We start from the raw sequence: 16,986 nt of genomic DNA, 5'->3' as shown, positions 1-16,986 counted from the left end.
ATTCACAGCAGAGCGTTTTGGGGACACAGTCGACACCCATCTGATTGCTGTTGCTCCTTTGCCTGCTCCCGTGTGCCAGATGCCCACCACATGCCTGCTGCTCCCCACTCCTTTGTGTGTACCTGACCTTGATGGGATGGAGCCAGCCAACTCCCCCGAGATTGTGCCCACAGGTGTCCATCGCCTTCCAGGACCTGGCCGTGCGGTTCTCTGAGGAGGAGTGGCAGCTCCTCGGGGAGAGGCAGAGGGAGCTCTACAGGGATGTGATGCAGGAGAACTACCAGGCGCTGGTCTCCCTGGGTAAGGAGCTGGCAGTGCCCTGGGGCCTTTCTGGGGAGGTGTAGCAAGAGCCTGAGCTGAAAGTGGAAGGGGGCTAGATCCAGCGCCCCAGGCCGAGGCCTTAACCTTCCTTTACAAAAGAAACACTGTTTGAGGTGGTGTTCTGAGAGCCTCAGCTGAGCTGGGGCCCTCACTGATACTTTACGCCATTGTTGCTCCTGTGGACTGCACCAAGGTTCTGGGTATGCTTTGGTGGGGGTGCTAAAAGGCTGGCAAAACACTGAGCAAGGTGGTTTCGTAGGTCCTAACACTCTTTGGTTCTTGGGGTTTGGGTGGTCACATGAACACATGGGTAAACAGATGCATGGATGCACGGGCATCAGGGCCGCCTGCATGCTTGGGCTTAGGGGGCGAAGGCAAGCTTCCATTCCAGGGGAACTGTCCCTCTTCTTTCTCAGGGACAGCTGACCTGCTCCCCCTCTCTGCCTTCCTGTCTCCCGCGGAGCCTGGAGGAGCCATGAGCTGTAGCAAAGCTGGTGAGGAACAGGAGCCTCCTAAGGGAGGTGCCCTAGGTGAGTAATCTTGGTAGACGAAGGCCAGGCCCCTTTGGGTATCCTGGTCCCCCTGGGCAGCTTGGGCCCGAGTGGACTCTCTTGTCCCTCCCACCATGTGGTCCTTAGCTCCCATCTCCACTTCTCATGAGACACCGTGACATCAATCCTCTCCTCCCCTCTCCACCTTGACCTTTCACCCCTCATCCCTCTGGGCTGGGAGCTTGGAACACTTGCCCATTGAGTGACCTACTCAGAAAAAACCTGGGGTCGCCCTTGGAGTGCCTCACCTCTGTGGGCCCCCTTCCTGCCACCACCCAAGCAGAGCCCACCTCAAGTTCCTGAAGGTGCTGCCACAGGGCTGGCATCCAGGACCCAGCCTGGGCAAGGCCGGGAGATTTAGGGGGGGTGCCAGGAAAGGCAGAGGGCTCCATGGTGAGAGGGGATGGGGATGCAAGCCTTGGCGTTCCCCTCGGAGGAGTAACAGGTAATGAAGACAGCATATAGAAGAGGCCAGTTACCCGGGGTCCCAGCTCCCAGTCCTGGCTGTGCGCATGGGCAAGTCACCAGCCTGAGCCCTGGTCCTCTTTATCTCATAGCCATCGGTCTCTCCTTTGCCGCTCCTTCTGTGGTTGAGGGACCACATGGAACGCGTATAGAAGCGTGAATGCTGAGCTGATGTAGGGGTGGGGATTCACTGTGGCCTCTCCAGCAGGAGGAGCACCCCAGCACAGCCTGCACCTCACCGCCCTGGTGCAGCTGGTGAAGGAGATTCCGGGGTTCCTGTTTGGTGAAATCGGCCCCGAGAGCGGGAGAGCCGGCCTGGATGGGGAACAGGCGAACCCCGAAGGTAAGTCGGACAGCAGGGCAGCCTTTGCACTCCACAAGGTGAAGTTTAAGCTGTGAGCAGTGCCATGTGTGTGCTGTGTGCCTGCCTAGCTGCTGCCAGACCCTAGGTGGAGTCTTCCCATTTCATGAATGCCCTGGCAGCGTGCCTGCCTCAGAGACATGATAGTTGATGAAACAGCAGCTTCTGACTTTTCTCACAGTGTTTTCTACACGGCTTCATCCACATCCTTGTGGCCACGTCACGTTGTGCCCTGCGTGGCAGGTGAGGCCAGTCCCTGTTCTAAGGTGAGGAAGGCTAAGCGGTAGCTTGTTTGAATGGCCAGTGGGAACAAAGGTCCCCTCCCAGCCTCTGCTCTTCCCACCTCACCAGTCTCTCCTTCTCACTGGCCCTTCTCAGCTCAGGCCTCACCTCCTCAGGGGGTCTGTCCCCATCAGCCGGAGCCTATAGGGTTCCTTTGCGTCCGCTCTGTTGATGGTAACTGAAATAGAAAGTGGGGGTGGGAGGGATCTAATCAGAACAAGACTGTGACTGTGAGTTGACATTTTAGAGCTCAGGAGTGACAAGGCAGAGCTTACTGATGTCCTGTTAGTGGAACACGGCAAGGAAGGGCCGGAATGGAGCACTTTACCTGCTGGGCTTAAATCTCGGCTTCCAGTGTCCTCTCCCTCCTCCCGACAGCAGCTGTGACGGTGGCAACTTGCCCTCTCCAAGGCCTGCCCAGCTGCCTTCCAGACACGCCTGTCCACCAGCCCAGCAGTAGCTCATCGTCCAGCAGTTCACCCGGAGCCAGGAGGCAGGAAAGCCCCCTCCCCATCAGTGAGTGTGACCCAGTGGGGGCAGGTTCCAACTCTGGATTCAGGAGAACGGGACCCCATGCCCTGTTCATTTCTCTAAGACTTGGTTTCCCTTGTTGCTAAATGGGGACAAGCTCCCTGGAGAACAGGGCAAGTGCTCAGCCTCTGTCTGTGAACCACAGAGGAGGTGTGATGCTCAGTGCCTGGGTGGCCGGTCACCCAGCCCTGCTCATGGAGTTCTGTGTGCTCATGCTGCTCATGCACATAAGTGAGGGCAGTTGCTGACATACAAGCCTATCATCAGGTAACATAGCTGCACACCTGACCTGATTCTCAGGCCTCATCAAGGCAACCCTAAGAGCAGAGGAGGGCAAGGGTAGTCATCAGAATTTCTCTGGGGAATCTCACTTTATTTTTTTAAATTCTTGCGAATTTTGCATTTGTCTGGATATCTGTTTTCATTAAAAATACTTTAAATTATGCCAAAACCGGTTTGGCTCAGTGGATAGAGCGTCAGCCTGCGGACTGAAAGGTCCCGGGTTCGATTTTGGTCAAGGGCATGTACCTTGGTTTCAGGCACATCCCCGGTGGGGGGTGTGCAAGAGGCAACTCTCTATCCCTCTCCCTTCCTCTCTGTAAAAAAATCAATAAAATATATTTTTAAAAAAAATACTTTAAATTAATATGGAATAAAATTAATTTTATTATTTTGAGTTTTCTTCTACTAGCTGCCTACATGCTATTCTAAAAAAGCCACCTGGCTCCAGAAATATGAGCCTGATGATATGGAGCAGCCAAGTCGAGAATGATCCTTCAGGAAGACACTCGATTTAAAGGGAAATAGCTCTGGAAAGCCAATTCGAGTTTTAGGGGCCCGTGGATTCAAGTGTTACCTGGTAGATTTGCTCTGGGGTTCCAAATCTCCACAGTTGACAAGCATGAGTGCAGAATGAGGGCCTGTATGTTGAGATTGCTGGTGTCACTTGCTGATCCAAAGTCAGAGGCTGGAGTTGGGGGAGAGTCCCAGGCATTTGGAGTGAACAGTCTTGGTATTTACAGTCATACCAGGAGGAAGCTGAGGTCTTCCCCAGGCAAGACCTCGGGGACAAGCCTTGCAGGAGCTGGCTCTATGACTAGTTCAGGTTGCCCCCTGGGAATTTGGGGGCTGGAGAGGCCTCTCCCTCTGTGGGTACCTGATATGGGCAATTCCCTGGGGTCAGGAGCCAGGGCTGCAAAGGCCTTCTTCTCTTGCTACAGAAACTGCAGACACCCAGGGGCCTATGGAGAAGGAAGGCCCTGGAGCCCCAGGTGGGAAGTGCAGTCCTCTCGCCTGTAGCCCCAGCAGAAGGAAGAGCCACAGAAAACAGCAGAGAGGGACTTCAGGAGCAGGTGAGAGGCTGGCTTTCCTGAGAGTGGGGTCTGTCCTGGAGCTGAGTGGGATAGGGAAATGGAGGCATGTTATCTCCCCTCTCAGCCTCTAGACAACCCAACAGAGCAGGGGCCATCCCATTCTCACAGGTGGGAGATCTCAGATGCCCTGTCATCTCACAGCTGCCACCATCCGGGCTGCACTGACCTTGGCCAATCTTTCAGGTCCCACAGGAACCTCTCCTGGGAGCAGCCCCTTGCAAGGCCTCATCAACTGCCTGAAGGAAATCCTTGTGCCTGGGCCCCAGCACCCTGAGGCATCCTCGAGCTTACCGCCTCCTGTCCCAGGCCTGGGCATGTCACGACTAACCCGGGTGGAGCTGAGACCTGGGAGCCCACCCTGGGGAGGTGAGTCCTATGGACCTGTCTCAGGCCAAGGTTTCTGAAGCCCCTAAAACTCGAATTGGCTTTCTAGAGCTATTTCCCTGTAAATTGAGTGTCTTCCCGAAGGATCATTCTCGACTTGGCTGCTCCATATCATCAGGCTCATGTTTCTGGAGCCAAGTGGCTTTCTTAGAATAGCATGTAGGCAGCTAGTAGAAGACAACTCAAAGCAGACCCTGGATTCTTTTGTGTTCTTTACTCGCCCACTTGTGGGATGTCAGAGGAGGAGGTGCGGAGTGAGTTGAACACTTACCGTGGAATTGGGGGATTAGGGCAGCATGGAGGGCCAGGAACGCCTGTCCTGGAGTCTGACATGTTAACTGTGCAGACTGAAGACTCCTGAAGCCTTGAGCCTCAGTTTCCCCATCTGTAAAAGAGGGTCATTGTTTCCACCTAAGAGGGCTATGTGAGGCTTAGGTACAGTAATGTGCGTGTGCGTGCGTGCGTGTGTGTAAAAGGCTTGGCCTCCTCGATGTAAGTCCTGTTTAGGGCCCAGAGACTGTCTACAAGCAGTGACCCATCAGCCCACTCCTCCATTTGTGTTCAGAGTCACACCGTGTGCTCTGCCTTTATCTTCCCTTCTCTTCTCTGTCCAGTTCTGGGAGGTATGGAGACAGATATTTTAAACCTGTCACTAAGACGACAGTGGCCTGTGCAAGACCAAATGAGTTACAGATGACCCACACCTCCAGATTTCTGGCCCTGAACTCTTTTACCTGCCTACCTGGATTGTCCACCTGTTGTTTTCACAAAGACTGAGGACACTGGGCTCAGGGTGGAAATGTGTTGCTTTTTCCAGTAGTGAAAACAGAGGCAGCGTCCGGGGATTGTCCCCTCCAGGGGCTGCTGAAGTGTCTGAAGGAGATCCCAATGGCCCAGGACACACACCCCAGCCCTTCAGGAGCAGGGGAACCACGGCTGCAGGAGGATCCGGGGGCCTGGAAAAGGAATTCTGGAGGTAAAGGCACTGGCTGGGCTGGGAGGGCCTTCGACGTCATCCATTCCTTCCTCTGCTCTAGGCAGGGCCGTGAGTGACCGTCCATTCTAAGACACTCAGGCCATGTTTCTGTGTGTTGGTTGGAGTGCCCAGATGTTGGGAATTGTCACCATAAATGGAGCTGGTCACGCAGGAGGTGCTTCATCAGTCCAGATCGGCTCTTAGAGTAGGAGCCAGGAATTCCAGAAGGAAGGAAGGGATGGTGTAGGGGAGGGAGACTGAGAACAGAGACAGAGCTCAGCCCAGCAGACATTTGGGGCATAATTTGGATGTGGGGGTTCTCATCATGTCCTTGTAGGCTGGGATAGTATTTCCACACTCTCAGCTCTCCTGTGCTCAGCTTCTCAGGACGTTGAGAAAGTCTAATTGAGACAGGTGTGCTAGCCTGGGAGGAAAGATTCTGATAGGTGCTTCCTGGGGAGAACTGACCTGGCGCCTCTGTGGAAACCTCTGGAGGTGCCCCTCTGGGGGACAGGGCGGTGAGGGGAGGCTGGCGGCAGGACAGGAAGTGTGAGTTGGTCCATCTGCTGGTGACTGAGTGTGACGACCTCAGAGGGGAGACTGCTGTGGAGGCCAGGGGCCTTGGAAGCCCTGTCCTAACCCATGAGGCCTCATGGAGGGCTTCCCGCAGGGCCCAAACCCCTCCAGACTCTTCCTTCCTGCTCCGGTGCTGGCGCTGGCCATGTGCTCTCTGTGAAGATGGAGGATGGCTGGGCCCAGAGCCCCCCAGTGCCTGCATCCTGTCGGCTCCGCAAGCGGACCCACAGACCGTCTGCCACCAGCAGTCCCAGGGGTGATGGAGACACCAGTGGGGACCAAGTACTCAGATGGGGCCCCGCAGCGCAAGGTGAGGCCTGGGTCCTTTGCTTGAGTCCTGATGGGGTTCTCAGCCCCCAATGAAGTTATGCCCGTCCACAGGGGAAGAGCCCACTGTCCTCAGGCAATTAATGCCCTCTCTTACCCACTCCCTCCTTAATCCAGCCTTGCCCAGGAGCCCTCCCTTTTAAGGACCTTCACTTGCAGAGATTTCCTGACTCTCAGGGAGCTGGCTACTCATACATATGGGTCTACCACCTGCCCCAGAGCCTGGGGGACAGTCTGTCATTCCCCATATGAACAGAGCAGATCTAAGTCCCCCACAGGAGGGTGTCCTGCCTGGCAAGCTCTCATACCTGGTGCAGGACTTCTCACCCCAGCAGAAGTGGGCGGGGCAGCCAGCCTGGGGCCAGGCCAGGGGCCCTGCCAGAGATGGTGATAGGGCCATCTCCCCTGTCCCAGCCAGCAGTGCCTCGAGCTCACCTCTGGAAGCCCTGGAGGCCTGTCTGAAGGGCATTCCCCTGAGTGGGTCGTTACCTCCCCAGCCACCGCCGCCGGCCACCTCTTGGTTCCAGAGCCCCCATCCAGGAGACCCCGGGTCTCAGAGGCCTGAGCTGAGCCCCCGAGGATCACACAGTCAAGGTAGACTTGGCCATGCCCTAGGGATGGCGTTTGACCCTGCACACGCACAGGGGTTGGGGTGGAGGGCTGCTGACGACACTGTTATGTTCTCCTCTCTGGGTCTCGTAAAGTGCAAGCTCTTCTCCCCTCCCACCCACCCCCACCCCCTTTCATGCCTGCCCCCAAACAGCTCCTGAATTGGATGGAAGTCAGTTAAACTGTTCCTGCCCACTGCCTTCTCTAAGAGCTCTTACTTACTCTAGCCCCATGAGACCAATGGCTGGGGTCATGTGGGTTAACATGCTGTGGTATTTTAATCAGTGCTGTGAGCTCCCTAACCAAAGAGAGACCACAGTGGAAGATCCTTGGGGCAGGGCTCCTGGGCATCTTCCCACAGCTCAGGCCCAGGGACCTCTTCCTAGTGGCTTTTCCGTGATGCCAGCTGTGCTGTTTCCTGCAGGACTGACTGTGGGGCCTCTTCCGGCTCTGGGCCTGCAGGGCTTCGTCAGAGATGGCCCTGCCCTCGCCCCAGGTCCCCACAGCACCCCCACCAGCTTCTCCTCATCCAGCAGTACTGATGGGGACCTGGATTTCCAGAACTCTGAGGGCAGCCAGGGACGTAGGCCTGGAAAAGGTGAGCTGGCTGGCCTAAGGCTCGGGATCAACCCCGGGAAAGGGCAGGAGGCGTCCCAGCCCACTGTGGTGTCCAACATATCCTAGTCAGGTCCCCGTGCCCATGCTGGCAGCAGACCTGGGGTGCCCTTATCACAGCCCACTGACCTGACTTCCAAGTAGGCGGCTAAGACACATTGGTCCACCCTGAGCAGGGCCACCCAGAGCCTGGACTGACACATGCTTGGGGCCAGGTCTCAGTTCAGATACCCTGCACTGCCATGACGGGTCCAGTGCTCTGTGCCTCCTCCCCTGGGCTCAGCTGCCCTGGACACAGGGTGCAGGCAAGGTCCCTGGGGTTCGCAGAAACTGAGCTCTGACTGTCTGACAACTACAAATGTTGGGTTTTCACAGGAATTCCAGTCCGTAGCGCCCCACTCCAGGGCCTGGAGAATTGTCTCAGAGAGATATCTGTGCCCAGGTCACAGCCTACCTGGTCCTGGTCCTTGGCAGGGGACAGAGAACCACAGAGAGTGGAGCCCAAGAACTGGATGGCAGACAAGGAAGGTAAAGCATGGTTGTCAGGGGGTCTAGGAGTAGGAAAAGGGCCACATCCACCCCTGAGATGAAAAGACACTCTGGCCCTAGCCAGTTTGGCTCAGTGGATAAAGCGTCAGCCTGCAGACTGAAGGGTCCTGGGTTTGATCTTGGTCAAGGGCACATGCCTAGGTTGCAAGCTTGATCCCCAGTAGGGGGCATGCAGGAGGCAGCCGATAAATGATTCTCTCTCATCATTGATGTTTCTATCTCTCCCTCTCCCTTCCTCTCTGAAGTCAATAAAAATATTTTTTAAAAAAAGAAAAGACTCTGGAAACGACCTGGGCAGAGGCTAATGTGAGGCCAGAAAGCCAGAGAGCACTGCCCACCTCTGCGTGGCGGGTGCAGTCGGGGCAGGGCTCTCTGCTGCTGAGTTCAGGCCTGAGCCGGGCCTTAGCCCAGGAGGAGTGTCTTTCGATTGTGGCTGTTCTGGCCCCATGTGCTTGGTCTCCGGCATAGTCACTGCGCTGGGGCTCCCAGGAGTCCATGTAGCTGGGTCTGAAGAGATCCCAGAGGATTTAGGCGCCCCTGGGAACATCTGCAGGGCTGGTGAGTGTTCCACCCGAGAACACAACGATGACAGTTTTCTGTCCACTAACTTCCTTTCCTTGGTGCCAACACAGAGCCCTGGGGCAGACAGGCCTCTGGGCCTCTCATTAAAACAGGACTGAGGAGAGAGGCGTGTGAACCAGTCCACCTCAGGGGGGACGTGCCCACCAGGAGCCTGCAGCCAGCCAGCCCACAGGCACTCACCTCCAGCAGTGTCCCTGCCTGCTGCCAGCGAGGGCTCAAAGACCACGTGGCCACCAGGCCAGGACCATGGAGGTGGCTCCAGGACGGTGAGCTGACATCTGCCCTCAGCACTTCCTGGGAAGTTTTTGCTCCAAACAAAGTCTTTGATGAGGGAATAGATTTCCCTTCCCTCTCTGTTCCTCTGTTCCTTCCCTGTCAGACACCCATTCATTCCCCAGGCTGCCAGCTGAGCACGTGAGTGAGTGCAGGGGGCTCCCTCTGCTGCTGTGGCCACTAGTTTAACTTGCAGCAGAATTCTGTTCTTGACCTGCCGAAGTGCTGTAGGCTCTGACTTGTTTGAATAAATATGGTGTGTCTAACACTCCCACCAGGCAAGAGCTGGTTCTGGGGGCCTCCTGTGAGCTTAACTGAGTCTCTGCTGTTGGACACTGGTCCTGAGGGAGTGAGTAGGAGGACCCAGGGCCTGGCTGGAACCGACTACTAGTGGCTTCAGTGACTTGAGTCTTCCAGAAAGTTCCCCAGCTGGATTTCCACAGGGGCGGGGGCCTAGCCAGGCTCTGGCTTCACTCCTGTCCACCATCATGGCAGAGAGGATGTTCAGGTCCACCGGAGCTTGTCTGGGGCCATTGACTGGGCTGTGTGCCTGTTCATTCAGGCAGAGGGTCCTCCTACCTGTCAAGCTGATGGACCGAAGGTTCTTCTGTCATTTGCCCAGGGACAGCCAGCACGCCCTCCCCACTTCACTGCCTGGAGAACTCTCTGAAGGGGATCTTGCCGGGGAGGCCCCTGCGCTTCACATGCTTGGCCCGCCCTGGCCCTGGCCCCGGCCCCAGCCCCGGCACCGGCACCGTCACTGGCTCCAGCTCCAGCTCCAGCCTCAGCAGCTCAGAAGGGGAAGACCCAAGGCTGGAGCCTGAGCTTTGGCAGCCACTCCTGCAGGGTAAGCTTATGGGGGAGAGGGAGACAGGAAGCTATGCTCCAGGCTGGGACCCCCACCTTGATACCAGCTTTGTGATGCAGAGAGGGACCCTCTTCCCAGCAGCAAGAGTCCTGGCCCTCCGACCCCAAGCCCTGGTGAAGGCCCAAGGAGAACAGAGCCCAGGGACCACTTCGGTCTCAGGACAGGTGAGCCTGGAGTCTCCTGAGTGGGGCATGGCCCCAGGAGGACCACCGTCCAGAGGCTGGGTTGTCTGAGTCCCACCTGTCACTTTGTCTAACGCTTGCCAGAAAATTCTCTACTTTTGTCATGCTTGAGTTCCCTGTAGGATGAGCTGTATCCGAGAGAGAAGGTGGGGCTTTTGAGGCACTCAGAGTTCCAGGAGTGTTAAATGAGTATGTTTGATTAGAAAGCCTAGCAATGAGCTTAATATATATATATATGTTATAATCTATATGTATAAAAGCGTAAGCGACCGTTATGACAGGAACGACTGGGCCACCAGTTGCTATGATGCACACTGACCACCAGAGGGCAGATGCTCAATGCAGGAGCTGCCCCCTGGTGGTCAGTGCGCTCCCACAGCCAACCTCCTGCGGCTGGCCAATTGCCTGAGGCCCCTCCCCGTCTCCCCTACCTCCCCTCCCCGTCTCTCCTACCCCCTCCTCCCCCCTCCATGGTTTAGCATCTGCCCCTGCTGCTAAACCATTCCAACGACCTACTTCTGGGTTGGGGTTTCGAAGTAGCAGAGCAGCTCCCTCTGCGATCTATTGAAAGTCAGCCCTCGACACAAGGACACAAGGGTTTGTCTCACTTCCATCAGTCCTCTCTCTTCCCCAGGGCCCATTTGCCCACAGTGGTAGCAGCAAGGGAAGGAGGAGGGGGGAAGTGGGAGGCAGGGAACTGCATGGTGGCAGGGCAGCGTAGGTGTCAGCAGCTGGTGACTATTGTCTCCTCTCCCGACCCACCCCGGGCTGGGACGAGGAACTGGGGGTGGGTGGCGGCAGATGCGGCCCCTTTCCCAGGGGGAGTCGAGGGCTGGCTCCCTCCCTGGAGCCTGTGGCCAACCTCCTTCGGTCCCTCCTCCCCACTCCCGTGCACGGATTTGTGCACCGGGCCTCTAGTGTTATAATATGTATGCATTGTATACACTTAATGTGTGTACAGATGCATACACACACACACACACACACACACACACACACACACACACACATGCTGTTGTGTGGGTCCAGCCTGTGGATAGTGATACTCTCACTAGGAATGCCTGAGGCACTCACCCAGCCTTATTTCTCAGTACAAGCCCCACGGACATTCCTCCATATGGGTGAGTGTTCTGGCTGGGCCACCCTGTGCTTCTTACGATCATAGGACACACTTCAGCAAAACCATCAGAGAACTTTAAGGAGCAGGATTTATTACTCAGGTCACAGGAGAGAGGAAAGAGCACGAGGGCCTGGTGCTCTGTCTTGGTCACCGTCGTGGTGGGCGTCTAGGGTTTGGTGGGTTCACTCTTTGTTGGCTAATTTGAAACATGAGAGTGGGAATCAGGACACAAGAAGGGAGAAGCAGGGTCTCTCAGATGGTCAGTTATCTAGGTCACCCAGGGCTTTCGGAAAGAGGGACCTTCCTGGGGGTGGGGCAGCCTGGCTGCTTACCTGGTTGTTGGCTAGGAGCTGTCATACCCCTCACAGTATGTTTATGTAAGATGGACGTCTTCTGAAATGGACGCCTCCGCAATCCAAAGCTTAATGTCAGGGTCTTACACTACATGTAAATAATAAACATTTTAAAAATTTGGCAATAAACATAAAAGTGTCAAAAGTGGGACTCCATATATGAGCCTAACCAATGGTTAAGTTCAACAGGGGGTTGGGGCATTTGTGGGGAGGGGTGTGGGATGGGAATGGGGGGATGAGGACAAATATGTGACACCTTAATCAATAAAGAAATTAAAAAAAAAAAAAAGTGGGACTCCACCTGGGAGAACTTCGAGATTGTCCTGCCAAGAAAGCTGGAAACACTGCCTGCTACCCCAGGCCACCACGCTTCTCAGTCCAAGCCTGACCCAGTGTTTGACCAGCAGGAAAAGCAGAGGAGAAGACGGGAGGCAGGTCCCAGGTTCCCCGGACAGAAGTGTGCTTGGAGACCCTGGGCCGGCCTAGCCCCCTGGGCAGCACCCAAGGAGGTACGGGTGGGGTGATTGGTTGGGGAAGGCGGCAGGGGGAGGGGGTGGGTGTTGGGGACACTGAATCGTTCCAATTCAGGCTGGTGGCCCCAGGAAGTCTTTGGCCTTTCTCAGCCCAGGCTGTCCCCACATTCCTCACTGCCCAGTAGGGCTGGTGGGAAAGAGCACAGTGGGCTGGGCGTGGGCCATAGTCTCCTATGGCCCACAGGGTGCCCCCAGCATGTCCCTGGTGGAGTCTCACTGGTGGTGGGACCTGCAGATCATGTCGTTTCCACCTGCTCTCCCCGGCCCCCACCCCCCGGTGGAGCCAGAGGTGTCATGCCCAAGCAGCAGAGGACCCCAGACAGTCCGGTTCCCAACCCCAGTCACACAGGCCCCAGCAAGCCATTAGACCAGAGTTGGGCTCCCTGGTGGGCCAAGTGTGTCCATCTTGCATCTCATTTAATCAATATTTGAGAGTTGAAAGCTTGATTTTTTTAAGTCGTGTCCAAATATTCCCATGTTGGAATGGCCCTGTCAAAATGATACATGTGCACCCCAAGTGTTTTGTGCTCTTTCTGCAGGGGCAGCTGGGAGTATCTGCCCTGCCCCTCGGCCAGAGAAAAGGCCCGGGCCGGGGCCCTGCCAGCCTCCTGGGTCACCCGCTCAGCCCCTGTCCTGGAAGCTCAGGGTTAGTGAAGAATCCAGGGGGCTGGTGCCTGGACACAGAGGACCAAGTGTTGCAGGTGAAATGGTGGGCATGGGTCAGCATCTGTACAGCCACCCAGCCCCTTTCTGCAGGGTCACGGGGGGAAAGTTTTCTTAACACTCTTCCATGATGGATTGGGTCACAGGTAGGAAGAGTCTCACCTTGAACTCACTTCAGGTTGCTTATTTCATTTTAGTATTTTCTTACAGAAATAGCTGGCTTTTTCATAAAAGCATAGATACCTTTCGGAGGCAAAACAGAAATCAAACATACCAGAATGGATACACCCAGAGTCAAAGTTCGGAGTTTGAGTGGACTTTAGAGAATAGATGAGGAAACAGGCCTAGTCACATTGTGTGATCTGGCCGTGGGCATCCTGAGAGAGAGCAGATGTGGTTCCACATCACACCTGGCCCAGAGGAAGCGCCTCCCTAACCACGTTAAGACATGGGCTGCGTTTCCTGATTCTAGGATTTGCACGGAGATCCTCGCACCAGACTGGAAGTGTGGCCCATGGTGGTTCCATTGCTGGGGCGATGGGGTCCTGCAGCCACTCCAGCTTCACTCTTTCTTCTGATTGAAGCCCTGGAGGTGCTGATAAGAGGAAGGAGCCAGGCTAGGGCTCAGGGGGCTGGGGAATAGCAGGTAACAGGGCTTTCTTGTGAGGTTTGCCTGAGGTGGAGACCAGTTCTAAGAGAACTTAGGGTGAAAAAAAAAAAAAAAAAAGACTTAAGACCTTCTGAATCTGTAACTTGTGAATATGAAAGACAAAAGTTGGGATTGGGGGATCCCTGGTGGTTTGCTTATGACCATTCGCACTGGGTCACCCCACTGGAAGCACCAGGTCCCAGGTGGAACCGGCCCTCCTGGGCCCTCTTCCAGATGCTGCCTGTGGCCTTGGCCTCATGCTGTCTGCTGAGGCTTCTCCAGGCCTTTGCCTCTGACTCCCTAGGGCATGGTTAGGTGCCCTCAGGGGCCATTTGGTCCCAAAGATGGCACAAGAGCCTATTGATCCTTTTCCTAGAAAGTCCTATATCCTAAGAAATCTTAGTTACCATGGAGACCCAATCTGTGGTTTATCCTGTTCATGATTTGGGAATCAGCCTGGGGATGTGGCCCTGTTGATGTCACGAACATTGTCATCGATGTTCTCAAGCCTGAGTCACTTCCTTCCCATCTAAAGCCAGGCCGTAGTGGGGCAGGATGCTGAATACACTGATCCAGGGGACGGCTAGTGGGAGAGAGAGGTCCTGATAGCCTGAGAACTCTCACCCTGCATTCCTGCTCTGGTTTTAGCCAGGACCGAAGGGAGGCCACTTACCAGAGGCCTGCCTGAACCGCCCCCCACGGCCACCGTCCCGCCTGCTTTGCCACCTGCCTCCCCACGGCTACCGTGTCCCTGTGGAAGTTCTCTGCAGCAGGAGCTCCACAGCCTCAGCGCCACCCTCTCGGAGAAGCTGGATCAGCTCGCCTCGGCCCTGGCAGGCCTGTCTCAGGAAGTGGCCACCATGAGGACCCAAGTGGATCGGCTAGGGAGGTGCCCTAGGGGCCCTGGACCAAAGGGCCGGGCTTCCTGGCCGTGGGCCCTCCCCCGGGGACCTCCCTGGGCTCATGGCCCTGCTCGAAGACGCCTGCCCTACTGGAGACAGAAGGGCCCTACCAGGCCAAAACCAAAGATCCTGCGTGGCCAGACGGAAGGCTGCAGGGCTGGCGAGGCCTCAGGCCTCTCCCTTGGGACGCTCCACCTGGTGCCTCAGCTGCCTCCAGGCGCCCCCCAGGCAGAACCTTCTGGAACCAGCTCCAGCCCTTCCCAGCACCCACCATCCTCAGCATGCAGCCGTGCTGTGCTCACTGTGCGTCCCCTGCTTGGACACATTGGGGGCCCCCAGACTCCCCCTGCCCCTTCAGTGCCTGCTGCCTTCCCCCCGCAGATGGCCTCTCCTGCCACCAGTGCAGATGCAGAGCCACCAGCTGCAGCAGCTGCTCCAACTGGGCCCCGAAACTGGCCCAAGGACCCAAACCGCTTATTGGTGGGAGTCCAGAGAGGCTTTGAGGAGGAACTCTGGGATGGTGGAGAGCATAGGGACCTGAGGTGGGAGGCCTCTAACCACCTTCATCAGCTCCGCCCTGAGGATGCCCTGCCCCTGGCTGCCTCTCCTAGGGGCCAGTCAGCCCCTGCACATCGTTCAAACCAAACTTTCCCCATCTCTGGGCTGTGAAGAGCTAGGCATCTCTCTTGGCCTGACTGCCCCAGACTCCAGGATGTGTTTGCTCAGGGGGGGCATTGCTTGGGATGCACTCCTCAGCCACGCCTCTGTCCTCCTTGGTTCAGGTTCATTCAGATGTTGCTCCCTCCCGTCTTTGCCATCATAACTGCCACAACTCAGGCAGATGGTGGCATATGCACCTGTGCACAGCACGTGTGCCCGGGCGCTCCAAGTGGCTGCAGAGAGGCTAGGAGAGCCCTTCTGTCTAACACCTTCCTGCGCTCAGTGCTGGGAAAGCAGTGGCTCTCACTTTCCTGCTAAATACGCAGAGATTTCATTTGGAGAGAATGCCACTCCTTGGTCTAAGTTAGATTCTAAAACTACAAAGTTAATTGCTGAGGGAAAGGCCCTTGGCGCCTACAGAAGGGGGCTAGGTGGGTCCACACCAGGGCGTGGCTGACTGGTTTGTGTCAGTACTGGGACAGGTGAGCTTGGCAGACAAGAATGCTTGTACCCAGACCAGTCTAGGTGGTCCATGTCCAATCAGAACCTACAGGAAGTTCAAATATTTTTGTGTGTGGAAAATAAGTAATAAAGTGAATGGTAAGATGCTTCATCATCTGCAATTACATTTGTCCCACAGGTCCACTGCCATACCAGAAACTTTCAGTTCACTGAAAGCCTTCTAGAATCTACATTGGTAAAAAATCTGTGCGCAGTTCAGGATTTTGGGAGTGTGTTCAACCCTTTCACCTACTTTATGGGGAAATGTCACTTTGGTGGGAGAAACTGAGGGGCCTTTTTTAACTCAGGAATTCCAGAGGTCTGGAGGTGGGGGGCAAAGAAGGCTCTAGCTTGGCCTGTCACCATCCTGGCAAGTAGCCTGGAGGATGGCTCCTGGCTGACCTGGGCTTGAACTTCCCTTCATCCTTGCTCCATCAGCCATTTGCCAGCATGAGTCCACTGTAAGGCAGGAAAGGGAAGGTCCTGTTTCAACCTGTCAGAATCAGAGTGGGATCCCCAGGGGCTCCAGGCTAGCCCAGAGTGGTCCAGTGGAAGAGAAGCTGCAATGGGGGTGGGAGGTTGCCACAGTCTTCTGCCTATGATACTCCATGTCATTGCTGCCTCCATAAGGAGCTTGGTTCATTGGCAGACCAGACTTGATTCAACTGTGTGTGTCTTTGTGATTTAGATGTGGCTTCTGTAAACAGCCTATAGTTGGATTTTATTTTTTAATCCAGCTTGACAAAATTTCTGTTCTTTCATTGGAGCCCTGAATCCATTTACATGTAATAAAATTTCTAACATTTGAATATACCATTATTTTCTCATGTTTGTCCCACTTGTTCTGGAGATTTCCCCCTTCGTTTCTGCCTTCTGTTGTGTTGACAGTGTTGTGGGTTTTGTTTGTTTTTATACATTCCATTTTCCTTCTGCTGGCCTCAATGTTTAAAGAACTTAAAGCATCCAAATTTACAGTCATATTTGGGAGATTTTGGCTTGCCTTTTCCAGAAGTTCATAGAATAATAAATTAGGAAGGATACAGAAAATTTGGACAAGCTAATTAAAGTTGTCTCAGTTGATGAATATATACAACAGTGGGCCACAAGCTACAGAATATATATTCTCAATTATATGCAGGACAACAGCCACAAAAATTGACCATATAGTAAGCCCTGGAGCAAGATTAAACAAATTTGACAGTATTATACTGATTATATTCTCTTGACCATACTAAACCAGAAGCCAATAAAAAATGAGAAATTGCCGGAACCGGTTTGGCTCAGTGGATAGAGCGTCGGCCTGCGGACTCAAGGGTCTCGGGTTCGATTCCGGTCAAGGGCATGTGCCTTGGTTGCGGGCACATCCCCAGTGGGGGGTGTGCAGGAGGCAGCTGATCGATGTTTCTCTCTCATCGATGTTTCTAGCTCTCTATCCCTCTCTCTTCCTCTCTGTAAAAAATCAATAAAATATATTTTTTTAAAAATGAGAAATTCTTATATATTGGAAAAATAAGAATTATGTTCCTGCCCTGGCTGGCTTGGCTCAGTGGATAGAGCATCAGCCTGCGGACTGAGGGGTCCCGGGTTCGATTCCGGCCAAGGGCACATGCCCGGGTTGCGGGCTCGATCCCCAGTGGGGGGTGTGCAGGAGGCAGCCAGTCAATGATTCTCTCTCATGATTGATGTTTCTATCTCTCCTTCTTCCTTCCTCTCTGAAATCAATAAAGAAATATATTTTGGGGAAAAAAAAGAAAAGAAAAAGTAGGCACACCTTTTGGCT

The 16,986-nt window shown here is 54.9% G+C and overlaps 1 protein-coding gene across 1 annotated transcript; it reads left to right on the top strand.

The window, feature by feature from the left end:
* Positions 1 to 128: 128 nt before the first annotated feature.
* On the top strand, positions 129 to 16,007 carry KRBA1 (KRAB-A domain containing 1). Its single transcript, XM_054726324.1, is given in 19 exon segments — positions 129 to 300; positions 738 to 851; positions 1,546 to 1,680; positions 2,270 to 2,347; positions 2,350 to 2,496; positions 3,732 to 3,863; positions 4,068 to 4,250; positions 5,089 to 5,244; positions 5,915 to 6,130; positions 6,562 to 6,741; positions 7,181 to 7,354; positions 7,747 to 7,899; positions 8,595 to 8,768; positions 9,398 to 9,622; positions 9,703 to 9,807; positions 11,659 to 11,694; positions 11,697 to 11,807; positions 12,371 to 12,532; positions 13,792 to 16,007. Coding segments are annotated over 19 exon segments (3,573 nt in total). The 5' UTR covers positions 129 to 131; the 3' UTR covers positions 14,715 to 16,007.
* The last annotated feature ends 979 nt before the right edge of the window (positions 16,008 to 16,986 follow it).

The sequence above is a fragment of the Eptesicus fuscus genome, chromosome 14 (assembly GCF_027574615.1).
Source record: "Eptesicus fuscus isolate TK198812 chromosome 14, DD_ASM_mEF_20220401, whole genome shotgun sequence".
NCBI lineage: Eukaryota > Metazoa > Chordata > Mammalia > Chiroptera > Vespertilionidae > Eptesicus > Eptesicus fuscus.
This window is presented reverse-complemented; position numbering and strand designations above follow the sequence as displayed.